This window comes from Condylura cristata, unplaced genomic scaffold, assembly GCF_000260355.1.
Source record: "Condylura cristata isolate star-nosed mole 26May11 unplaced genomic scaffold, ConCri1.0 scaffold00004, whole genome shotgun sequence".
Lineage (NCBI taxonomy): Eukaryota > Metazoa > Chordata > Mammalia > Eulipotyphla > Talpidae > Condylura > Condylura cristata.
Genome location: NW_004567105.1, coordinates 43,007,102 through 43,032,346, shown reverse-complemented (window position 1 = coordinate 43,032,346; position 25,245 = coordinate 43,007,102). Strand labels below are relative to the sequence as shown.

The 25,245-nt window shown below is 39.8% G+C and overlaps 1 protein-coding gene across 1 annotated transcript in view; it reads left to right on the top strand.

The window, feature by feature from the left end:
* Nucleotides 1-16,397, top strand: part of GXYLT2 (glucoside xylosyltransferase 2) — a 94,579-nt gene extending 78,182 nt beyond the window's left edge. Inside the window, exons 5-7 of the mRNA XM_004675971.1 lie at nucleotides 1,140-1,263; nucleotides 11,169-11,341; nucleotides 16,022-16,397. Coding sequence (XP_004676028.1) covers nucleotides 1,140-1,263; nucleotides 11,169-11,341; nucleotides 16,022-16,204 — 480 coding nt within the window. The 3' untranslated portion in view covers nucleotides 16,205-16,397. The remainder of the gene's footprint in view (nucleotides 1-1,139; nucleotides 1,264-11,168; nucleotides 11,342-16,021) is intronic.
* Nucleotides 16,398-25,245: the final 8,848 nt, after the last annotated feature.

Here is a 25,245-nt window from a genome sequence, read left to right as displayed (position 1 = left end):
ATATAGACATAGATATAGATATAGATATCTCTCTCTACACACACATATATATGTACATATACATAAAAATATTGTACAAGACTGTTCATTGCTCATGGCCTTATCTTTTAGTCTAGCAAATAACTAGGAAGAACCTCAAAGAACACCAGCAGAGAACTAGTAAAAAAATTATGCTCATATTAAAAAGAACTAAGTCTGTCTTTAAGTAAGATTAATAAGATCTCTAAAAGCACAGAAAGTGAACAAATTAGAATGCAGCAAAGCATGATATTATAGGGCATGATCCCTTTTATGCTTTAGAAATTTCCAGCATTCCTAAGAGACCAGTGATTATTCGTAACAGATACCCCTGGGAAAGTAGGAAAAGGAATTGTAGGAGGATAGAGGAAGAAATTTTTACTTTTTGTGGTTTATGTCTTTGTGTGCTCTTTGAATATTTTGCCTGTGAATATAATGCTTTTATTTTAAATGCAAATACTATTTCAAGCAAGGAAAAAGTATTTCCTTAAGATGACTCAATTTTGGTCATTATATTTTGTTCCTTCACTTCAGAGATAAGAATTAAGCATAAAAATTCCTCATATGCAAATTTTCTTTAACATTCATATACATTAAAAACTATAAGATGTTTTGATAGCATTCTTTTACAACCAAATTTGGAATTTTCAGTAGAATTAAATTATTACAGTGTCACTAAGTAACTACACGAAAAGGCCAGGATGGTTATAAATGCATTTAACAATACCAAATTCATTTGAAATAAATAAAGACTCCTGTATTACATTAAAAATAATAATAATAATAATAACTAAGCATAAAAAAGAGAGGTTCAACCTCAGGCATGGTTTTCAGAGTACAAACCATAGGCTCAACTCTCCATTCCAGGTCCATCCAGTATCCCTGGAAATGGACCAGGGATTTCTGAAAATATATAGTTCTGAAAATGTAGTGTACAGCCCTGTTTTGATTTGGCGCCATGCCTTCAGACCAGCTAGAACCCCTTCTACTTGCTTAATTCTTAGCAGGGATGTGAAGGAAGACGTAAAAGGAAGGGACGAGACCAGTTGCTTTAATTGCTCCTCTATAAACAAGATCCTTTTGCTTTGCCTCAGCCACTATCACAGTTTGCTCTTTTCCAGAACAGCATGATTTCAACAGGCTTGGCTTGGAAAGACATGTTGTACCCTCTGTACCAGAAGTATAAGAATGCCATCACATGGGGAGACCAGGATTTATTAAATATCATTTTTTATTTCAATCCAGGTAGGTTTTCTTTCAAGAATGCCATTTGTGTAGGAATACGCCCATCTCCTCCCACAGCACATTCCAGCCCAGTCTGCTATTGAGTGGGCTTGAATTGGGCCTGTGTTTCCCTGTGAAGCTTGGCCTTTCATACACCCGCTGGAGTCCCACAGTGGGGATCCAAACACAGCCAACACAAAAGGCCAAATGTTGAGCCTCCATTTTTTCACATTATCTTTTAGATTTTGACCTACCATTTTTCTAAGAAGCCCAGTCAAAATTAATGGGAGGCCCTCAACTGAATGAAAACATTGTAATCCAGGCAGGGAGGCTCTTGAGAGCCAGAACTAGTTTAGAAGGAATTGATTCTTGGGATCCTTAAGTGTTAAGTGACTTGGTCAAGGTTAAAAGAGCCTAGAATCTGTATTAAGATTCCCAACTCCTTTTTTCTTGTCATCTGGGGCAAAAAAAAAATCTACTTTTATATTGTTAAGTCGATGATGTGATAGAGCTAGGGGAGGGAAGAAGGTAAATATTTCTGGTGTGTTTTTGTATTGACAACCTAAAGCTAATAACGTTTTCTTTTTTATCGTCTGTGCTAAAACCTTGTTAAAATCAAAACCATGTTTTCTCCTTGAGAAAGATCTTTGTGGAGAGAGGTGAGGGGGAAGCAGTCCTAACCCCAACTTACGCAGGCCTTTCCTTTGTCTTTAAAAATCCACAACTAGAGACTCCTATTTATAGACTTCTGCCTGTAATTGCATGCTTCCAGGAAGCACCCACTATGTATTTTTTGAACAAAATTCTGAAGTGAAAACTAACCTGAAACAAAAAAGGATAACCTCCTAGAAAAGAAAAAGACTGATAAGAGTTTCTGGGGACGATTCCCAGTATTCATTCACTAGAGAAAGGGAAGGTTGGCCTATTATTGAGACATATTTTACTCCATTTCACTCAGAGAAGAGCAGGAAATTTAAAGTCTGTACCTCCCTTTTTCTTCTTAAGCAAACTTCATCTTTTTTCTAGGTATAGATGTACTGGTTAGAACATTTGATAAAAAAGCCCAAAATTAGTCTCAGCACAAAATACTTTCGATGCAAATTTGTGTCTAACCCAAGGCAGTAATCTGGGCAATTTTAGCTGAGGAATTGAAGCAGAAAAGGGAAAATTAGGAGGAAGCCATATTGGCCTTTACTGAACCTAGGCTGTTACTACTTCCTTTCTTTGGACAACCTCATTTTCTGCTCCTCTGGCCTTCAAACAAATGAGCCAGGCTTAGCCATAAAGAAAGGTTAACCATTCCAACTCTGGCCATACAGAAAGCCTAACTTTATCTCAATTTGAAATTCCCAAAGGAGAAATTGACCAGTTCCACCATAAGTCAGCTAGTCCAAGAGTGTGGAGCCAAGGAATAATGGCAGACATTTCTTCCTTACTAAGTACCAAGTGTTTTCCTAAATATTATCTTATTTAATCCTCACAAGAATGCAATCCCCATTTAACAAACCAAGTGTTTTGCAACTAGTCCAGGCCAGGTAGGTTCACTGTCATTCTCACAGACAAAAAGACAATTTTGGATTTTGATAGGCTATTAGTGCTCTCAGGGAACCAGGTACACACGCACACCAGGCAGGGGGGCTGGCAAGCCAGGAAGCAGGCACAGGCCAGGCCAGGGGCCCCGGAGACTGGCAAGTCTCCCGGGCCCCTGCAGATCTGTGCACTCTCTCTTTCTCTGGCCCCTATGGTGTTTGCTCTGTGTTTACAGGTTCATATGATGTCTCATGGGCTGGCCTAGAGGGGTCCACTCGTACTGCAGTCGCTGTCCTGTAGCCAGCCGCCTTCTCTGAGTGACACCACCCCCTTGTTCCTGTCCTCCTGGCACAAGTGCCTGCTCTTGCTTGTGCGCACCCGAGCTTGCTGGGCACAGGTGTCCACAATTACTGGCACATGTACTCTCACCCATGCCTCTCGGCCCTGGGTAGCCAAGCTAGTAGTGGGAGGGTGGGAAAAGCCTGATTTTTAACTTCATTTATCCTGCACCAAGGTAGCAATGGGAGGAGTTAGCTAAATACATGTACCAGATCAAGGGCGCACACCTGCCACCCCAACTCCAGCCCTGCGCTGTATGAGGAGGGGAGGTTCTTAGAGAGAGGCCTAGAGTGCTGAGCAGATACCCCATATTTGACTTCTCTACTGCATGATCTCTCCATTTGAATATTACTTTCTCCTTTCTGTTGGGTGATTAAAACTGCCACAAGTCTATCTGTCCATATTTCCAAATGGAAGAATTCAAAAGATTCATACACTTGCCTCCCCAGAAATCATCTTAGCCTGTTGCAGATTATGTGAGGGTGTGACCAGTGAGTCAATGATACAAGCAGCTTTGCAATTAGAAACAAACCCCTCATCTTTAACAGGGGCTGGAAAACAGCGGAGCATAATGGACTCTGCATGCCTGCCCCATCTTCAGGCCTCTGGCTACAAGAATACTGTAAAGTAATTATGAAGTTGCTCTACTTCCTGGGTCCAAGCAGTAGGAAGTAAATAACTGAGTTGTCTAGCTTTACATCAGTGAGTGCTAAGTGAATGCCTTAACTGTCGTTTGGGTAGCCTGTACTTCATCTTCCTGCTTCCCACGTGAGCAGGGTACTATATGAAATGTGAGCTCTTTGACCCAAAGTGTAGTGATAGCCAGAACTTTGTAAGCATTTTCTTTCATTATATTAATTGTGAGACCCTTCTATAACTGGAACTATATTTGCAAAAAGATTTGTTGCCTTACCCCTGGAAAGAAGAGAGAAGATCCCTCCAACACACAACACAAGAAACAAATATGCTTATGGGTTATGGCTCTGTGAGTTGCCATGATGAAGCAGTGCACCTAAAATAGGAGCACATGTCTGGAACGTTATTATTGTCACTTTCTGTAGCCAATAACACTGTTTTTTAAAACATGTTGAAAAGTCATTAGCTTAAAAAATGTTTTAAAACTCTTGCTATAATTAGACAGTACATGTCTGTCAGTGTGTAATTGCCAGGCTGGGTAATAGACTGATTCAAGTGGAGACAGCTGAAACCCACAGGGGACATGTAGGTAATAGTTCTCAGATTGCCTGGCAAGTGAGCAGGCAGTTTCTTCAATAGATGGGAGATGGAGTTCATATCTCTTACAGGTAAATTTGAGTTAAGTGCAAAACCATAGAAAGGATAAGTTTGACAGTAGCCAAAAGATAATCCTTCATAGAAAGAAGAGATTTGATCAATGTCCTTAGGCTGCAGAAACAAAATCCCAACTGAATAAGGCACCAGAGGCTGTCCTGTGAACATGTGAACCAGATCATACCAAGTCACATGTGAATCTACTCTGGGAAGCAGCTGAAGACGAAAGCTGGCCTCTCCATCACTCAGAAGCCCCCTATTTCTGTCAATGTTGCTTTCCTCAATACACATACAATTTTTTACCTTGGACAGCATTTTTCTGCACATGGGCCAAACCCAAGTATTGGGTAGATAGGTTCATTGTTGATTCTTGCAGATGAAAAAAGAATTTTGGCACCCTTGGTACCACTTTACAGCCTTTAATGCTGAATCAGAGGACACCCAGCAGAGGACACTAAGCCCACTAGCCTCAGAGTGATGCAGTCATTTTTATCCTCCACCACCCTGGGCCCAGGTGTCTGTATTTACATATGTGCATGCCTCATGCTCTCTGGTTACCCCCTTGCCCACAGCTCTTGGCTCTGGGTATCCCAAACCTAGGAAGGGTGCAAGACCATAGAGGCTAGAGGCAGAAGGACAAAAAAAAGCCTGATTTAACTCCATTTCCAATTCCACAACCAATGATAGTGAATTTTTTTTATTTCCTGATGCAAATTCTTGAGAGAGAAAAAAATAAATGACCTGGTCTAGCCTATGAGTTGATCCTCAACTCTCTTTGGAGTTTGCTGGGGCTATAGAAAGGAAGACATGTAGTCACATGGGGCAAGCCTCTTTAGTGTCCCCATCAGGGTCTATTTCTCATCCTGCCTGGGACCTCTAGAGCTCTGCTTGTGAGAATGCAGCCACAGTGTAGAATCACCTCACCAAAGGACCCAGCAGCTGGCAATTAATAGTGAGATGTGGGGTTGACAAGCTTAGTTATTTGGTATTAGTGCTGCTCTAGAAAATGAGTAACAAATCGTTATTTGGGAAGTCCGGGAAGATCATGAACTCTAACACAAAGCATGAGAGCGAAGAATGAAAGAGTAGGGTCCTTGAGTCTACATTCTTTCTTTGACACTGTAAGACTTTGTGCCTTAAATGGAGTTGGTCTTCAGACATGCAGATTGGTTGAATGAATGAAATTAGACAGTGGAGTGAAAGGAGAAGTAAATGAAAAAGACGAGAGAGCAAGAGAGAAGGAAAGTGGAGAGAGAAAGAGTAAAAAGGAGAAAGGCAAATATGGTAGAGGAAAGCTTTCTTTGCCTCATTCATTCAGCAGATATTGCACACCCAAGGTGGCATATATGGCAACAGATTAAACCAAGTTCCTGTTTTCACAAGAGCTACCTTTCATCTAAAGAAGGTAGATTTCCAAAAAATAGCAACAAGTTGGTCAGAATCTCAGGTTGTAATAAATGCTCTGCAGGGAACAAGTGAGAGATTAAAAAAGAGATATTGTGGCTAAAGGAAGATCTACTTTTACAGCACATGACCCAGGAAGTCTTCCTGGAAGAATGAATTACCCTTTTCTGGAAAAAGGTGCATTCTGGAAGAAGATGCTAGGAAAACTCATTTTCCAAATGAAACATTAAAAAAAAAATGTATTGATGGTGCAACCAGATGTGTATTCTATTGATACTGTGTGGCAAATATGTAAGACCCAAAGGTGTTCATCATGAAGTTAAAATGATCAGGCATGAGCCATTTTTTCCACAACCTTAGAGACCCCAAAGGTATGCAAGAATCAGAAATGTAAAGGAAATCAGATCAATTGCAAGTTGTCAGGTGTTTCGGGAAATAAATGGAGACTCCTAAACGGAGCAGGATGGGATTGCTGATCCACACATAATCAATTAATGAGATTCATCATCTTTGTAGAATGGAGAGATGCAGCAAAAACTCAGGATTTTAAGAGAATGGCTTAAAAACGTATTTTAAGATAAATTGCAGTGGTTTGAGGCTTTGTGGATTTTAAAATTCAAAGCCATTCACTGTATTATTTCCTCAGCAGAAAAATAACCTGAGCATGTCATCATTTTTAAACATCAGATTTTGACAGCCTCAATCAATGTGTTTAAAATAGATCCATTTCAAATAGTCACTGCTCATGTGCCAGAGAGCCTTTGTTACCCACCCTCCGTGTTCATCAGCTGACCTTAGGTTTTCCATCTTCATCCCCTCTCCTCTTTCTGCCATTAGTGAGATGGGTTTTCAAATTATAACACCAGCAAAATTTATTTGAGAATAAAAAAGACATCTGTTGTTTTTACGTTTTTTTTTAAAAAAAAAAAAGATTTATTTATTCATACAGAACTGGGGTACAGACCAGAGATGCAGAGGGTAAGAGGAAGGGTGAGAGGATTCACCATTAACAGAGTGGGGAGCAGAATAGGCAGATCAATAAAGTACACTGCTGAGGGGAGCAGCGGGCGGGTCAGGAGAGGTCTGCCACGCCATGTGGATCTCCTCCGGGGCAGGTGGGCATTGAACTCATGCAGAGGTGGCTTAAGCTTCTTAGTGCTGTGCTTTAACTCACTGCGCCACCAGGGAGGGCCCCATCTGCTATTTTTAACTGCCCACCCCTGATTTCCTTTCCATTGGTAACAACACCCCAGTTTCCTTAGAGGAATTACTTTCCTCATTGTGTGCAGTCTTAGAGTGCTGACACCCCAACTCCTGCTAAACCAGTCTTAACCATGTAGGAACCCGAATCTGGGAACCCCAGAATAGAAAGTGGCCTCGTCTGGCTCATCCTGGCGGCAATGCTAAAAAGCCAGCATGAATTAACCCCCACCCTGGAGATGCCAGGTGCTACCTACTTCCTGCCCCAATTCAGCTTTCCCTCTGATTTTGTGACACCCCATCTCTTGCAAATGGAATTCACACACACACAAATAGTTTTTCAAGCTAGAAGCAAAGGTGAGTATTCACAATCTGATATAGATTTGTATTTCTTAAATATTTTACAACAAAGTCTGTTTACTTAAATGGCAAATTTTCCACCATTAACCTTCAAGATCATGCACATCCAACAAAATTAAATGGCATAGTCTTTTTTTTTTTTTTTTCTGAATGAGTTACAAGTCAGAGGTGGAGGGGACGTGAGAGGATTCACCAGGGACAGAGTGGGGAGCAGAACAGGCAGATTGACAAAGAACACTGCTGAGAAGAGCAGTGGGCAAGACAAGAGAGGTTTGCTGTGCCGTGTGGGTCACCTCCAGGGCAGGGATTAAACTCGCACTGAAGTGGTTGCAGCCAGCTGCACAGTGCTGCATCCTAACCTGTTGTGCCACCAGGGAGGGCCCAGCTCATGCATTTTAAAACACTCAGATTTCTAAACCTTGCACCACAATCAGGCCATTTTCTCCTCTTCAAATGACTTTTCCAGGCCTCTTGCTGACTGTCAACATCCTATCCTTACTAGAAGTCTAAGTTTATTTTTTTTTTTAAGATTTATTTACTAATGTATAAAGAACTGGGGTAAACGCCAGAGATGTGGGTGGGGAAAGAGGATTCACCAGAGACAGAGTGGGGAGCAGCAAGCAGGTCAGGAGAGGGCTGCTGCACCATGTGGGTCACCTCCAGGCCAGGGATCAAACTTGTGCTAGAGTGGCTTCAGTCAGCTTCAGAGTGCTGTGTTTTAACTTGTGGCACCACTAGGAAGGGCCCTGTTTACTTACTATTTTTAATCTTAAAAAATGACTGTAGGTGCAAGTCAGTTGTACTTGGCAGGAAAAGAATAAAGAATAAAAATTTGTACTCAGACAAAACAATGACAAACATTGAAAGGCCACCTGTGTGTCTAGAAGCAAATGGAATGTCACCCTTGTCGGGAACTAGGCTAAGCTTACCCAATCTATTTTGTTTTATCTCTGTAGCAGCCTACTGCAATAGTTCTTGTTATAACATTGATAAAAGTAATTTCCTAAAGCTTACATTTATGTGTGCTTTCTACATGCCAGACACTCTTCAAGCACTTATATATTTTATACTCTCCAAAAACCTATTAGACAAGTAATATTTTTGACCATTTTACAGATTATATAACTGAGGTTGGTCCCTCCCAGGTGGTACAGCAGTTTAAAGTGCAGCACTGCAAAGCTATCAACAACCACCCCTGTACCAGTTCAATCCCTGGCCAGGGAGGTGACCCACATGGTGCAATAGGCCTCTCCTGTCTCACCTGCTGCTCCCCTCAGCAGTGTACTTTGTCAATCTGCCTGTTCTGCTCACCACTCCCCACTCTGTCTCTGGTGAATCCTCTCATGGCCCCCACACCTCTGCCCTGTACCCCAGTTCTGTATGCATAAATCTTTAAAAAAAAAAACAAAACTGAGGCCCAGAAAAATTATGTGATTTGCTTGAATCCCCTCAACTAGTGACAGAGTTCTACGTTCCATTCCTACAAGTTGACTTCAGAGCTTCCCATTCTGCTGTTAGGACTCTGCTAACACATGATAGAGCTGGTGTACTTCTCTGAATAATTTAAATTCTCTTTAATATTTCTAAGTGGAAGTCACAGATTTCAATAATCCACCTAGGTCATAGAGTCAGGCCATGGTAGAAACCAAGTCTGAACTCACATCTGTCTGATTCTAAACACCTTTGATTTGAGCATCTGCCTTGGAGTATGTTCAGTCCCTTAAGGCGGCTGCAAAGAGAGGTCTCCTTTGTGGTGGGATCCCAAGGTCCTTCGAAAAAGATTAAAAACTTCATCATCAACCTGAAACTCTATGAAGGCAGAAACTGTAGTTGTCCCATAGTACACACAGCAGGCACTCAAAAATTTGTTGATTCCAAAACAAAGGTTGACTCAGGCATTTGGTATATTTGCAAAACTGCTCTGGGTTCCAGTCTGATTCATTCAGCAGGGAACATCATCATGTGCTTAAGCAGGAACTGAAATGTAAGCACCAAGATGGGCATCAGAAATGAGCAAGGTGATCCATGGGTTGCAAAAAGCAGCTTGGGGTAAGATCCTGTACAAAAGTACTTTTAGATATTTTTACTCACATAATTGTCGTGCCTGCCCCCTGCATTAAAGGCAGAAAACTCACACAGCTGATAGAGTATCACATATGTGCAAGTGTGGAGGTATATGAAATAAGAAAAATACCCTGGTGGGAAGGAAATCTAGTGTGTTCCAAGCAGTTGGAATTTGATAGAGGGTGCCTGGATGTCACTGTGTTCTGTGAAAAATGGAGTGATAGAAATATTCAGTCTGCCAAAGGGGATGTATGGTGATGTCTTTATTCTTTGCTTCCATCTTGAAGCTTTCTGTAAGCAATCTCTAAACAGTAGCCCATGCTTTGAGAAGAGCATGATATCAGTGCAACTGACAAGCACATCCTCGAGGTTGCTTTTCTGGTAGGTGATTGATTTGCTGTAGTCCATCTGGGTTCTCACACTTAGGATGTTCTGGTGATCCTCGACACACCTTCGCAGAGAGCTTGAATTCATACTGCTCTAGTGCCCGCCCTGAAGGGCATCAAGCTGGTGAGCCAGGAAACTAGGGGGCCATGAACTTACTGCTTATTTTATAATCTTAGATACCAACAGGGAATTTTCTGAATCAGCAGAGTTGGAGTGGCGTTTCTCTATTTTGTACTGTTGTGGAGGCTGCCCTGTTCATCGTGGGCTGGTGAGAGCATGCCAGATCTCTACCCACTGGATGCCAGTCATAGCCTCCCCATGTATGACAACTAGAGTCTGCCTGCAAGCATTGTGAGATGGCCCCGGGGGAAAGGGATAGGGTCTCTTCTGGTCAAGAACATTGAATTAGATATAAAAATGCCTAAGAGAGATCAGGCCTCCCTTGTGGCACAAGGAATTAAGCTGCAGCATGATGGGGTTAGTCGCAGCCAATGCAGCACAAGTTCATTCCCCAGCCAGGGACCTGACCCACATGGCAGGCAGACCTCTCCTGAGCAGCCCACTACTCCCCACTTTGTCTGGAGAATCCTCTCACCCCAGACCCCCACACTCCAGCTCTTGTATGCATAAATAAATAAATGAATGAATGTTTTAAAAATGCATAAGAGCAAGTACCCATATGTACATGCTCACACCTTAGCAAATGGACTTTCTTTAGTTTTGGGTTTTTTTCCTTTGGTGTTTTTGCCTTTGCTGTTTGAATTTGTCCTTTTCTTTCATTTTCAGTTGGCTATTTTTTCATTCCAAGAAATACCTTTTCCTCAGTTTTCCTTCCAAGTTTCAAGTCTACCCATTTCACAATGGAAGAGCACAGGAATGTGTTTGTGACTTGTAGACCAAGTTATAATTACTGACCACTGCTGTGTGCTTGACAATTTTCCAAGCATTTTTTGTTTATAAATTTTCATCATCAAAATAAGAGTGAGGTGTTGTTATTCTCATCCTACAGAAGCAGAAACTGACTATCATGAAGATTGTTGGTACATTTAGGTGTCACTGCTTTTGAATGAGAAAGCTGATATTCGGACCCATGCTGTCTGATCCCTTTGTTTGACTTCTTGTCCCTGATGCTACCCCACTCTCCATAGTAGGTGGAAAATACAGCATCTCTAATGCATGCTCCTTCAGTTGCTGAATTTTGACGGTGTGATGAAATTTGGTGTATGAGTCACAAGCACATTCCTCTGCATTTAAATCATGTGCAGGGTGCAGTTCCAGAAACCTTATTTTATTCCCCAGGAGAGCTAAGCTGACTTTGGACAGATTTTTTTTTTTTTTTTGGTCACTCCCAGAGTGTCTCTACGTGTTCCCCTGCCAGTGGAATTACCGTCCTGATCACTGCATGTATGGAAGCAACTGCAAAGAGGCTGAACGAGAAGGTGTGTCCGTCCTTCATGGGAACCGAGGTGTCTACCATGATGATAAGCAGCCAGCTTTCAAAGCACTCTATGAAGCAATCAGAGATGTAAGTGGTTCTTGTCACCTTTTCACAGACATGTATTTAGCAGCAGCAACAGTACAGGCACTTTGGTCACCAATCCCTTTGAAGACCAAGTAATTTTCCTGAAGCCTCGAGTGATGCCAGTTTCTCCAACTTTACTCCATTTCACTAGATGCACTTACCATCTCAGACTATACTTATCCACTCTTGACTTAATATGTCCAAATAAGTCACGCAACTATTTTGCCTTAAGGAGACAATTTTGGATCAAAAAGAGAAACGTTAATAGGAATAGTGTGCATAGTATGAAGAGAAGGATAATAGTTTCCCAGTATAATACCCTAAGTTATCCATTCCTTTGTGAGTAAATACCTAACCAAACTGGGTTGGCCCAAAGCAGAGCCACTAAGACCTAAAATCTTGCCCCAAATCTAAAGCAGCTTCTGGCAGAGGAACCAGAGGAAAGGGGCAGAAAGGGTCAGGCAAATTTGGAGTGAAAGGAACAAAATCAAAGTACAATTCAAAACAAAAGGCTGCATTATCAGCTTTCCTAGTGTCTCACCTCTAACACTTCTGTAACCCCCAAGTACCTGGTGCAAGTCCAAAGCTGAGAAGCAGTTTCACACTTTTTTCTTCATACCACTCTCTCTTTTTTTTTTAAGATTTATTTATTTATGTGTACAGAATTGGGGGTACAGGCCAGAGGTGAGGGGCAATGAGAGGACTCGCCAGAGACAGTGTGGGGAGCAGAAGAAGCAGATTAACAGAGTACACTGCTGAGCGGCATGCGAGTCAGGAGAGGTCTGCCACACCACATGGGGTGACCTCCCTGGCTGGGGATCAAATTCATGCTGAAGTAGCTGTGGCTAAACTCATAGTGCTGCGCTTTAACCCATTGTGCCACTAGGGAGGGCCCCTCACCTCTCTCACTCTTATGTTGCCCTTGTTTTCTGCAGCGTCATGTGGTCACTCAGAGTCATCTGGTAGCCGTTGAAATCTTTGCTCTTACCTACTGAAGCTCTTTTCTTCATCTGTGAACTGGAGATAATACATTAACTACCTCATATAAATGTGAGGTAAATTTATAAATTCAATAAAATGGTAGTCTTTAAACTGTTAGATAGCATCTAACATGTGGTTATGCTACATTGGGGCACAAATCATCCCTTGCCTCTGGGTTCTTCTCAGGGTAGACAAGGAATCAAAACAGCATCAGACAGACTAGCAGACAAAAAACTTTCAATCCAATAACATATATATGGAGAATTCAATGGTTGTAAATTCCAAAGAATAATGGAGCAGACCAGGAATATTTACTGTGTTTTGGGACCTAGAGCATCAAGGGCCCAATAGAGGAAGATTTCACAAGACAGACAAAGAAAGGAAGACCTCATCCTTACCCTAAAGAGTAAAGATAAAATTCTTAGGTACTTAGAATATACCTGCTGATAAAACTAGAACTGGATAAGATTTCAAACTGCATTCTTCTAGGTCACAAAAGAGAGTAGTGTTTACATCTTGGATTAGGAAAAGGGCAGGAGCTTACATGTTGATCATTAGGGAGGAGTGAAGGTCTTCGACAAGAATAGAAATTCCTCCTAGCCTTTAATTCCTCACTATTCTCAGCCCCCAATATCTACATCCTTTAAGTAATTGTAAATAGACATCTTGAGACTCACAGAACCTAGATGGACAGTTCCCATACCAAGGATAAGTAGGCTACTCTGGGCATATTGAGAAAAACTTATGTGACCATTTAAGGTCAATAATTAGAAGTTGTATTCATGATAATAGTTTCACACTTATCTCTTTCTTTACCTTATCTATATTTTCTCACTTAAATATTCCCCCTTGTCCTCTTCCTTTCTTTCCTTCTCTCTCTCTCTCTCTCTCTCTCTTTCTACACACACACATACACACACACACACACACACACATCCAGCCCAAACCCTCTGTACATGTGTTTGTGTGATGGGAAAGTATGATCTCCTTCCATCATGACCCAAGGAAGTCATCTGTCAGATAGACATTCTTTCAGTAAATCTTCCACATCATCTATAAACAGTCTATTTTATAAACGAACAAGTCTGCATTTAGGAAATCAGAAAGTTAGATGGCTGACAAAGCCTAATCCTCAGAAAGTACATATGTTGGCCAATGAGATTAAACAACATTCACATAAACAGAGAAATAAGATAAAAATAAAAATCCCACCAGATAGCCAAGGTATCAGAAGGGAACCAGAGAGTGTGATGGACTGAGAGGAGTGCTCACAAGCACAGATTCTCAGGGAACACCCTGGGGAGCCCTAGACTTGATGAGGCAGCACAGTCTTGGGGACTCCCAGGGAGAGATCCCACTAAACAGAAGAAAACCCAGGGAAAATCCCTGAAGCAGGAATGAGCTTGGTGTGCCTGAAGGACAGCAAAAGGCCATAGCGGCTAGAATGCAAAGATAGAAGAGAGAAGTGAAATTGGAGCGTTCAGGTCAAGTGGAAGAAAAGAGGAGCTGAATCCTATTCCTCTTGCAATGTGAAGTGCTGGTATTCTAAGGCCAAGTGGTGGGATTACATAGTAAATTTGTTCTGTTCCTATCATATTTAGATATTGAGATCTAACTCCAGAGGCAAACCCGTTCAGTAGTACAAACAGAAGTTTATACCAGATACCCAACATGATATGTTCTGAGTTCCAACTTGGTAACTCAGTAGACGGGGCACAGATGTGAAACCAGACATTTATGAGACTTATTGCAGCCAGCATGTGAGACATGGACCGGGCTGGTGTGCACTGGTGGGAACCAGGCCGGGGAGGGTGGCCATGTTCTGCTGTTGCATGTGCTTATAGCACCCATAGCTAGATTGGAGGTGGAATGGGAGAAAAGGAAGAATCAAGAAGAAGAATGACTCTAAGGATTTGACCTCATCTTTTCTTGTCACGGAGGCTGTAGTAGCAAAAAATAACTTATCAATGGTCTAAATTCTGCTACAAAAGAAAAAGTGACCTAAATGTGGTCTTGAACAGAAAGTCCTCACATTCCATAATGCACAATCTCCTTCTTGGAAGAAATTTGAATTTCTGGTAATATTTCAGATGAATTTCAAAAGGATTAAGAGTCATTCTAGGAGACCAGAACCCGCCTACTCTGCTGTTTGCCAGAAGCAGACAGATTTTTCACCATTGTTTTCTTCCCTTTTTCTCTTTTTATATAAAATGCCCTTGCCAAACAATGAAGCTGTGACAGGACCTACTAGAGGGCCTTTCCCTTTCAACAATATCGTAATAAAGTTTTGAAACATGCTCATCGCTAAGTGATCTAAAAGATGGAAAATGCTATTCATGTTTCTTTACAAAACAAAATAATTTTTTAAACCATATTAAGTGGGAAAAACTAACAACCAGTATTTGATTCTTGAGTTATAAAAATTCATTCACGACAAGTTTTACTAGTAGTTGTTAAATTCTAGACTTCACAAGATTATCATAGATACAAACTAAAGTTTCTTCACTAAAATTGCCACAAAGGCAAAAAAATAAAGAATTCAGTTATTTTAGCCGATTTCAAGTATCTGATTCTATGCAAAACCAAGAATGCCAGAGACCCCAAACTGTTAATGGGGGGGGGGGGACTTTAATAAACAAGTTCAATTTTTTTCCTCATCACCATTCCTTGTGTCCCCGTGTCCTTTTCCCTCTCCCCTCTTGCTTTACCCGCTTTCTCTATGTGTGTATATGTATTGTGTGTGTGTTTCTGAATCCAAGATGCTCCTTCATCCTCCCAGCTGCCCCCCCATTCAGGAAATATCGTTCAAGGCATGCTGGGAGTTATCCTTGGTGCCTGGATCTCACTGGCCTGGAGTTGGGAGTGAAGTCCACTGTCTAGATTTTGCTTCTCTCTATCCCTCTTACATACCTACTTGAGTCTTGTTTATACTCATCAAGAGCATGCTGTATATACAGAATATGCTGTCTAGAGAGATCTACCCTATTTTAAAATTAAATTCTAAAGCTTTTGGATTTTATGTAAGTATGTGTAACAGGGGGCATTTGGAATTTCTAAGGTATTTTTAGTTCTTGCTTCCCTTTGCTGGGTGCTGAGGAAATAACTTGCTTAGAGCCACCTTGTGATCTATGACACTAACACATCTTTTTTGTTTTCATTCCATTAATGTCATTCTTTGCTAGTGAGAACTCTTTGCTCTACACAGCAACACTAACACCACTTCAAAGAGCAAAGCTTATAAAAACTTCCTTGTATTGTGAGCTAGTCATTTATACTGTATCACCATGCAAAAGTAAAATTAAAACCACTGCATTATTAATTTTTGATCAATATAACAAATACTATTTAAAAAAATAATTTACAGAGTTTTAAGGACTAACTTTCTTGTTTCTTTTCTTTTTTTTCTTTTTATTCCTTTGTGATTATTTAGAAGAAAAGAAACTGAAGCCCATAAAGGGTAAATGATTGCCTCGTGTTGCACAGAACTAAATCAAGATTTGAACCTCATTGTGTAGAAGTCCTTTCCACCATGTCTAAGAATATATAACTTTGGTTTTGTTTTGCTTTGCTTTGCTTTGCTTTGCTTAGAACATACAAACTATACTAATTCCCTGTTTTGTCCATTTCTTATTAACACCCATTTGCTTTTTAGATGGTATTAAGAAACTAAAATGAAATTTCTTTTTTCTAATTATTTTTCAGTTTCCCTTTCAAGACAATCTCTTTCAATCCATGTACTACCCTCTTCAGCTGAAGTTTCTGGAGACTGTACATACTTTATGTGGACGAATCCCACAAGTTTTTCTGAAGCAAATTGAGAAAACAATGAAAAGGGCTTATGAGAAACATGTCATCATCCATGTAGGCCCCAACCAGATGCACTGAATATTTTGCATTCTTGCAAGTCAACTAAGCATCTCATGAGCAAGGAAATCTTGATCTTTAAGCTGCCTGGATCTTTTGTACATGATTATTTAATGGTGCTCCATGACAATTGATTTTAAAAAACCTTGTTAAATGTTGCTAAATTAGTTGCCCACAAGAGGGGTTATGCTTTAGTTTTTTTAATGCTAAAAAGTGTCTCTCTGTTTAAGCGTATATTTTTGCAGATTTAACATTATTCAAGCAGGTTGAGTTAGCTGTGAAAAGGAATTTTTGTGAGTCTTGCATTTCATGTTAAGTGTCTGTAACACTGTCAGTGCCATCTGATGTATATAGCTAGTATTCTTGAGACTCTCTATGCAATGAAATCCCCCACACTCTTGTTATAAAAGTAAAACAAACAGAAAAGAAATTTAACTTGTAGAGTTTGGTCAGTGGATCAAAATCAAGATTAGAATACCCATCATCCCATTGTCAGGGAGCAAAGGAAATGCTCCCATACCACTCTGAGTTCTCAGGCTAGACTGAGGGGGTACCCAGGCACCTCAAACTGCTAAGAGATAGTTTAGTCACTTACACACACAAAGTCAAAGAGAACAGATTGTTAATGGGTCGTAGAGAAGAGAAGAAAGGAATTCAAAGTAAAAAGTGCTAGAGAGGGTCAAAGGACAGTGCTAAGGTAGAGGATAGGTCACCGTCTATGGGTTCTCACCTGTGCATTCAATTACAAGACCACTTAGCCTCAGGGAACTACAACAATGGGATTTATTTAACAAACAGGACAAACACGAGTTTTTAAGGCAAAAAGCGTCTGATTCTCTCACACCAAATAGTGTCCACAGTGTCCAGAAGCCTCAAATGAAAGACTCTTCATGTAAGATGGTGTGCTATCCTGTCCATGAGGGCCTGAAGCCATTGGCAAAGCAGCAAGCAGTGAGTGGCCCAGGCTCCAACTCACAGTGGTGACTGGAGGTGCTCAAAGGTGTGGTGACAGGTGGGGCCACTGAGATGACATCACGGCAGCCCATGACAACAATCCGAAGGCTGGGCTGGACAGCACTAGACATTGGACCAGACAGCAGTAGAGGCAACAACACCACGAGGCTGTGCTAGGTTATCAGAAGCAGTAGACAGATCTGAAGGTGACCCTGATGCAGAGTGCCCCAGTCACTTGTCAACATTTCTGGTCAATGTTGCTGGTCACCACCAGTCACCAGGAAGCAGTGTCAATAACATCAGTGTTAATAGCTACTGGTTGGCTGTTGGAAAGGCCCAATAGTACAACAGCTCTTTGAGTCACCACACAGAAGCTTAAGTGCTCTTTTCAGGTGATGTCAGAGGGAGGGCCCCAGGTAGGTGCAGCAGTCAGGTCTCTGCCAAGGTCTTCAGTTTTCCTTTCTTCGGATCAGTTGGCTGATGATACTTCTTTCTACAGAATCCAGAAACAGAATGCCCTAAGCTGGCGCTTCCCCTGCCTTACATTCTTTCAGGATCTCCCACACTACAAGCCGGAGAGACTATTTTCAACCAAAGCAATTGATTGAACCATTTAGCACGAGTCAGCTCATTTCCCATTTTCAATTGGAATAATTAACAAATGAGCTGGTATTGAATCTCATTGGCTTATTTAGCTCAAACTTGATTGTCCTTTCTGTGATTCAGGCACCAAATATAAACAGGGAAACTTGTTGCCTGCACAGACCAGACCTGCTCTGACCACAGAGCAGGCTTGCGAGCCAGAGCTGACGCCTTTTCATGGGGCTTGGTGTAACAATGTGAGGGGAAGGGCTGCTACAGCTGCATGGGCACATTTGTGCTTACTCAGTGACAAAAACATTGTATCTTACATATCAGTAGGTACAGTGTTCATTCTTTAAACACATAGGCAGTAAGTGAAATTTTAAAGTCAACTTCAAATTAATGGATACCAAGTGAAAAGTTCAATTGAATCCATTGCAAGAAAATTCAATTTCCTACCACCCTTAGGAATGTCCCTTTGAATTTTGTTTTCTTCTCTGGTATTATCCAGAATTTAGCAAAAGAATCAGGTAGGTTTACTACCTACCTACAGTAGAGAAAGTGTTATATATGCTATTGCCCAAAGGAATCTAACTTAATCCCTAGTTGCTAGTGTGGCCAGTGTCAGCAGAAGGGCATTTTGCAAAATTTTTTTTAATCTCAAAAACTTTCCATAAATGGTCTTGATGTTTGCAACAGCCTAACGAACTTAGTAAGGTCCTGTATCATCTCCAGCGGGTAAATAAGGAAATTGTAACACAAACTTGACCCATGTCATTGCTATTCTATATGAGATATAGATATGTATATGATGTACCCTGTTTTATAAAGAAATTTTTGGAGACAAAATATTAAATACTTTTTATCATTTATAGAGAACTGAAGTATAAAATGAAAAATATTATTAATGCAAATATTATGTGTTATCCTGTATATTGGAATCCAGTAGGATTATAGTGTCTATGTCAGCAAAATAGTCTCACCCTTAAAAATATGTGAAAATCTCAGCACTACAAAGAAATATGCAAATACCAATCAACTTTGGGATCTAGCCCCATTATGCTAAGAACAAAAATCAAATGATCAAGGTTGTGATAACAACCCATATGTTACATTTGATCTGTATATGGCCTGCAGTTTATTATTGTTAAGAAATTATTATTATGATATGAAACTGGTTAACTTCGCTGCATTATGGCATGTTTCCTTATTTCATCTCTTAAGGTGATAATCATTCATTATTTTATATCTAAAGGATATGGAGCAGTTATGGGTTGTGTTTTGAAGGGGAAAATATATACTATATGTGTACAAATAGGGTTTGTGTGAGAGCCAGGGTGTAGATATGATTCCCTGACTTCCACTCCAGTTGATTGTTGTTTTGTTTTTGTTTTTGTTTTCATTTATTCGTCCTGGCTATTAACCCCACAAATGTACTCATATTTGTTGGTGTAAGTTCCTACAGAAGTTTCTTTGTGATAAGTCCCACATAACATCTGAAGTAGATTTAAAGCACAATGCCTTTTCTCTTATGAGAGCCAGGTTTACCCTCAACTCTTCGCTATTGGTTCTAGTCTGAATATGCAGAAAAGGAGTTCCAGAACTCTAGAACATTCTAAAATAATGCATTATGAGACTGAGAAGCCTTAAAATTTGGTGTGGTTTTTCTTTGTTGTTGTTGCTTGTTTGTTTGCCTTAAAATTCCTTCAGCATATCCAGAAACTTAATGTAAACTTGGTTGAGAATTTAGAGACATTTTGTTCTTTCAATTCTGTCTGCCTGAAGCCACCAATATTTTCCATAATTAGGATAATATCATGAAGCTACATTTCTCTGATTTTGATAATTCCAGAGAATTGCTACATTAGCACCTTTGAAATCTGGGAACCACACATTTTAATGTGGTGGACTCCTAAAGCATGGGGTATGGTCCAAAGTTTGCCAAAGATTGTTGCTACATAGAATCCATGTTAGTGTATTCTATCCCTTGCCTTCTCCTGTCTTCTTTTCTCATCTTCTTTTTTTTTTTTTCAATTTATTTATTCATGCATATAAGAACTAGAGTACAGAGGTGAAAGAAATCACCAGAGACAGAGTAGGGAACAGAATAGGCTGGTTGACTGAAATACACGGCTGAGGGGAGCAGTGGGAGAGACAAGAGAGGTCTGCCATGCCATGTGGGTCAGCTCCCTGGACAGGGATCCGACTCATGATGAAGCACCTGCAGCTAGCTTCACAGTGCTGTGCCTTAACCCATGTGCCACCAGGGATGGCCCTCTTTTCTCGTTTTCTTTAAAATCCTGTTTAATGCTCATAACCAGAGAATTTCCTTGGGACAATTAAAGAATACCCTAATAGCAAAAGATGCAGTGTTTTTGTATGCATTGAGATTGAGACTTTTAATAGCAGGGGCACTGAAAGTACTGGCAATATTTTCCTTCTGGAGTTTTTCCCCCAACATAAATCTCTGAAATTGTGACATGTTGAAAATTTCAATATTCAAAGACTTCATCTGGCTAGAAAATCTGCTTAAGTTTACCTTCAACTTCCAAAATGGCAATTTTAGCATCAAGCATATAATGCTACACGTTTGACTATATATTGAAATTTCTATTACATATTCGGTGTTTCCATAACAAATTATTGTGACCTTTACTGAATTTATTATTGAAAGGCGTATTTATGCGGACTTACAGAAGTTTGAGAGTATTTATCTTATTTTAAATATAGATTTGATAAAACAAGCACAATATGCAAAACTTTATTTACAGTCATGAAGTAATGAACCAATAATGGAATAATCAACCTACCCTGAAAACTAGGCAATGTTTATAGAAATTTAGGTTTATGGGGCCCTCCCTGGCAGAGCAACAGGTTAGGATGCAGCACAGCTAGTTAGCTGCAATCACTTCAATGTGAGTTTGATCCCTGGCCATGGAGGTTACCCACATGGCACAGGAGACTTCTCCGGTCTCGTTCGCTGCTCCCCTCAGCCATGTACTTCTTCAGTCTGCCTACTCTGCTCCCCACCCTGTTTTCTGGTGAATCTTCTCACCACCCTTGCACCTCTGGCCTGTACCCAGTTTTGTATACATAAATAGATACATTCTTTTTAAAAATTTAGGTTTATGTATAAATATTACCTGATACTTATACAGAAAAGAATGAAGTGCTTCTGTTAGATAAACCAAAATGAACATAATTTCCTGATTAAATTCAGAAATATGTCGAATTCCTCAGAAGCACAAATCATTCTCTTCACATTGGAGTGGTGGCAGTCTTTCTTTTCTACTTTTTTCAGCTTCCTCACTTCCCCTTTTGCTTTTCCTTCCAATCTTTGATGTGAACTTTTGTGTGGCACCAAGAGACACAGCATCAGTGAAGGAGTGACAGAGTTTAGAGATCCATGTGCAGGCAGGACTCAATTCTAAGCTTTAGATTAAATATTTGAGTTTTCGAGAGTTCTATATTTAAAAATCAATCAGAACAACAAACACATAAACACAAACACATGTCCCACGTGTCTTTTAATTTAAGTTTCAGTTTTGTTGTGCCATGAATTAAATTATAGATAGTAAAACCTTAGGTAAGATCACTTTACAGTTATGGTGCTGTGATTTCAAGCTGATAAGATTTCTCAGAAAAAAGACAACTTTAATCATAGTGTTTGTTCTTCACAGGTCAAAATTGGAAATATTCTCTTGAGTCTTCAAGATAAAACACTTATATTTTTGTCACCACAGGCGTGAATGTGCAAGAATCAGGTGCAATTTCTGCTTTGTTGGTTTTCTATGTTTGTATTGTCACTGCAAAGTGGGCCCATTGTTTATAGCTCCCAAGGAGACCCTAAATGCATTTTTATGTTGAAAAACTTTAGGTTTTAGTAATTTTTTTTCTTTGTGAAAGAAATGAGCATAAAATATACTCCAAAAAGTAATAATTAGAGCAAAGTAAGAGAAACATAAGAATTATTTAATTACTGCCCTGTCTTTTTAAATGGCATCTCATGTTTTATTTTCTTTTATAAATTAAACGCTTTTTAAAATATTTGTTTTGGCTCTTATTTTGCTTTTAAAGGTATGAAACTTAGAAATTTTATAATACTAAATAGTAGCATGGGTTTAGCAAGTAGCTTAGTTTATCTTTAAAATCATTAAAAGTAATGAGGTACTCTGTTTATCAGAATGCTCTACTGTCATGTTAATTACTTTACAGTAACAGAGGATTTATTCCATTGAAAAGTCATTTTTACATTTTTTTTTCATTTTTGCATTTCTATATTTTATTTAGGAAAACTATCCTGATTTTTTAGCTAGTAAAACATCTCAAAGTAACGAAATCACAAAGTTTGACTCTATGCAAAGATTTTCTCCCAATCCCTTGCCTCTTTTTTAAAATCAACACAAGGAACTACACTGATTTTATAGTTTAAAAAGTGTTAAAATGGTAAAATATATGGGTATGATTTTCTAAAATAATTGGAAACCCACAGCAAAGTATCATGTAAGATATAATGATGATTCAGTGATTATAATGATTATTTAGAAAAAATTAGTTTAAATCCTAGCTCCATCATTTTCTAACTGTGTGTGACAAAACAACCTTGTTGGTGGTCTTTGTGCCTCAGACTTCCAAACTACTAGTAGAAACATTGACAATTAGTAGGAAATAATTAATGGTACCCTCTTCATAAAATTGTTATAGGCATACACATGAAATCAGATTTTTTCTTTTTTAATTTCTTGTTTGTTCCCCCTGGCACTGCTAAGTAAATGGCTAATGACTTTTTAAAGACTATCAGAATAAAGGTTTGCATGGTGTCAGAACTTTACTAATCAGAGGGTCCACAGGCTGGACTTCTACCTGGTCATTTTAGAAAAAAATAGTGGAAAAGTTTGGGAATCCCTGACTTTAGTAGTTTGACCATTCCCACTACTATCCTCTTTCCATTTACTTCCTTATCCACACAGCTCAAAAATAGCTTGCCTGCCCTATGAGCTCATGGTATTCCCCTTCCTTCTCCATTGTTCATTAAGTCAGTAGAAGTCACCACTGTCCCACACTGCTTTAGCCCAAACACCACAGTAAAAGTCACCAACGGCCCTCCCTGGTGGCACAGCGGGTTAAAGCACAGCACTAAGAAGCTAAAGCCACTTCAGCATGAGTTCAATCTCCACCAAGGAGGTGACCCACATGGCACGGCAGACCTCTCCTGACCAGCCAGCTGCTCCCCTCAGCAGTGTATTTCAGTTGATCCTCCTGTTCTGCTCCCCACTCTGTCTCTGGTGAATCCTCTCACCACCCGTGCACCTCTGGCCTGTACCCCAGCTCGGTATGCATAAATAAATCTTTAAAATAAAAAAAAAAAGCCACCAACGTTCCCCCACTGCTCCTTCCTCCCCTAGACTGCCCTCTCAATACACAGACTCTTCAATGCAAAACTGCCACTTACCTGCTACCAGTATCTGTGGTGGTTTAAAACCCTTTGAATCAAAGTGACAGCACATACAAGTCAAATGGGGGGGGGGAGGGGATGGGAAGAGGATGTGTTGCTTTTGCTGCCTGAATACTGAGTCGGCTTCCTCTGTTTAATTTCACTACTGCCTCCATTCAAACCATTACTCCCTGGGAGGTGTCATCCATGCCCAAGATTGTTGATTTGATGTCTTCTCATCGCTATACTCTCACTATGCCCCCGTTCAAAGTGGAACCTGCCCTCACCCCGCTACAAAACCCTTTTCTCAAGCTCCTTCCCAAGTGTCTCAGAAAGTCCCTCTGTTTTTGTGTTCTAGACCTACCCATTTCCAGATCTTGAGGTAATCTTCCCCTTTACACTAATTTCCATTGATGTTTTATTTTGTATTCCATTAAGAAGTCAAGCTCTTTCCCCTGTGGTGGGAAAGAGCTTCCACACTTGGGAAGGAGCTTGAGCAAAGTGATATAACTACAAGGCTTTACAGTGGGGTGGGGGTGGTGGTTACATTCTGAAAGGGGGGGGCACAGTGATAAGAGACATAGAGATAAGAAATATCAAATCAACAATCTAGGCGAGCAATGACTCTTCCCAGGGAGTAATGGCTTGAAGGGAGGCAGCAGTGAAACTAGCAGAAGAAGCCGACTCAGTTTAGACATCCCTGGACTCCTCCACTTAGCCAGTCACTTGAAAATTTTCTACCAGATTCAGGTCTCAATTTAAATATCATTTCATCATGGAAGACTCCTCTCAGCTCCCATATAAAGGCAAGTCCTCCTCTTATATTTTCTCCTAGTGAACTTTCTTTTCCATTGTCATATATATTGTAACAACAATATTTAATTAATTAAAACTGCTTATATTTTTTACCTGCCTTCCCCCATAGACACAAATTCCTGAGAGTATAATCCTTGCTGATCATATTCCCTGTACTATGTGCATCAGCTGACTCAATGACTAGTGTATTTCTAGTGCTCAAAAATATTTACTGAGAATAAATGAAGTGAATCGGTTGTATTATGAACTGGGACCAATTTTTAGCAGCAAAGCCTCACAAGACATATTTTAATATATATTTTGAATGTTGTTCTCAAAACTCTTTTCTATAATAGTGTGAGGTTATAAAGCATCCTATAAAGCCTCATTCATTGAAAATATGTTAACTCATTTAATTTCACACAGATGTATAGACTTACCTATAAAATGACATGATTGATCAGATGATGCTTAAATTCCTTTCCACTTCAATATTCTGTTTCCATAATCTGTTATCTGTGGTTCTGTTGTGGATATTTGTGGAATTTTGGTATGCCAATCCTGGAACCAATTCCTATATTTGTTACAACTCTTTATATTGCAAGTGATAGCAAACACAACTCAAACTAATGCAGAAAAAGAGGGGGAAAATGTATTTGGCTCATGTAAATGAAAAACCCAGAAACAACTATGGATTCCAAAACCTAGATGGCTCCAAGGGAAATGTATCATTTAAAAAATGGTTTTTTCATTAATATTTTATTGAAAACCACACATATCCTTCTAGGCTAGCAAGTTAACATACCATTTCAGTAAAATTGTTCCATCTTTGGAAAAGTATATCATCTTCATGTCCAGCTGGAAAATGGTCTTGCCAAAACATCAAAAAACTGTTCTGGTATGTTTTAAAGTATCATTTTTCCCTCCTTGAGAATTACCATCAACCAAATAAAGCCTTCATTGCAGCAATGATTGAAAAATCTAATATGAAGAGTGATTTGAGATGGAGTGGGAACATATTCCATAAACTTGATCTGTTGGACAAGAATGTTGTACTAGTCATAGACTCCCAGAGGTGATTATCAAAATCATGAATGTGGATGTATCCTCTTAGGTTATGACCATAAGGAAACTCCTGGGAATGCCTGTGTTTGATTTATTACTGAGAATTTAAGCTTAATCAAAATAATAGCATTTTCCTGGGTAGCTACATGCAAAAAAATGAAACTAGATCATTGCCTCACTCCAGTCACAAAAATCAACTCGAAGTGGATTAAAGACCTAGACATAAGAACGG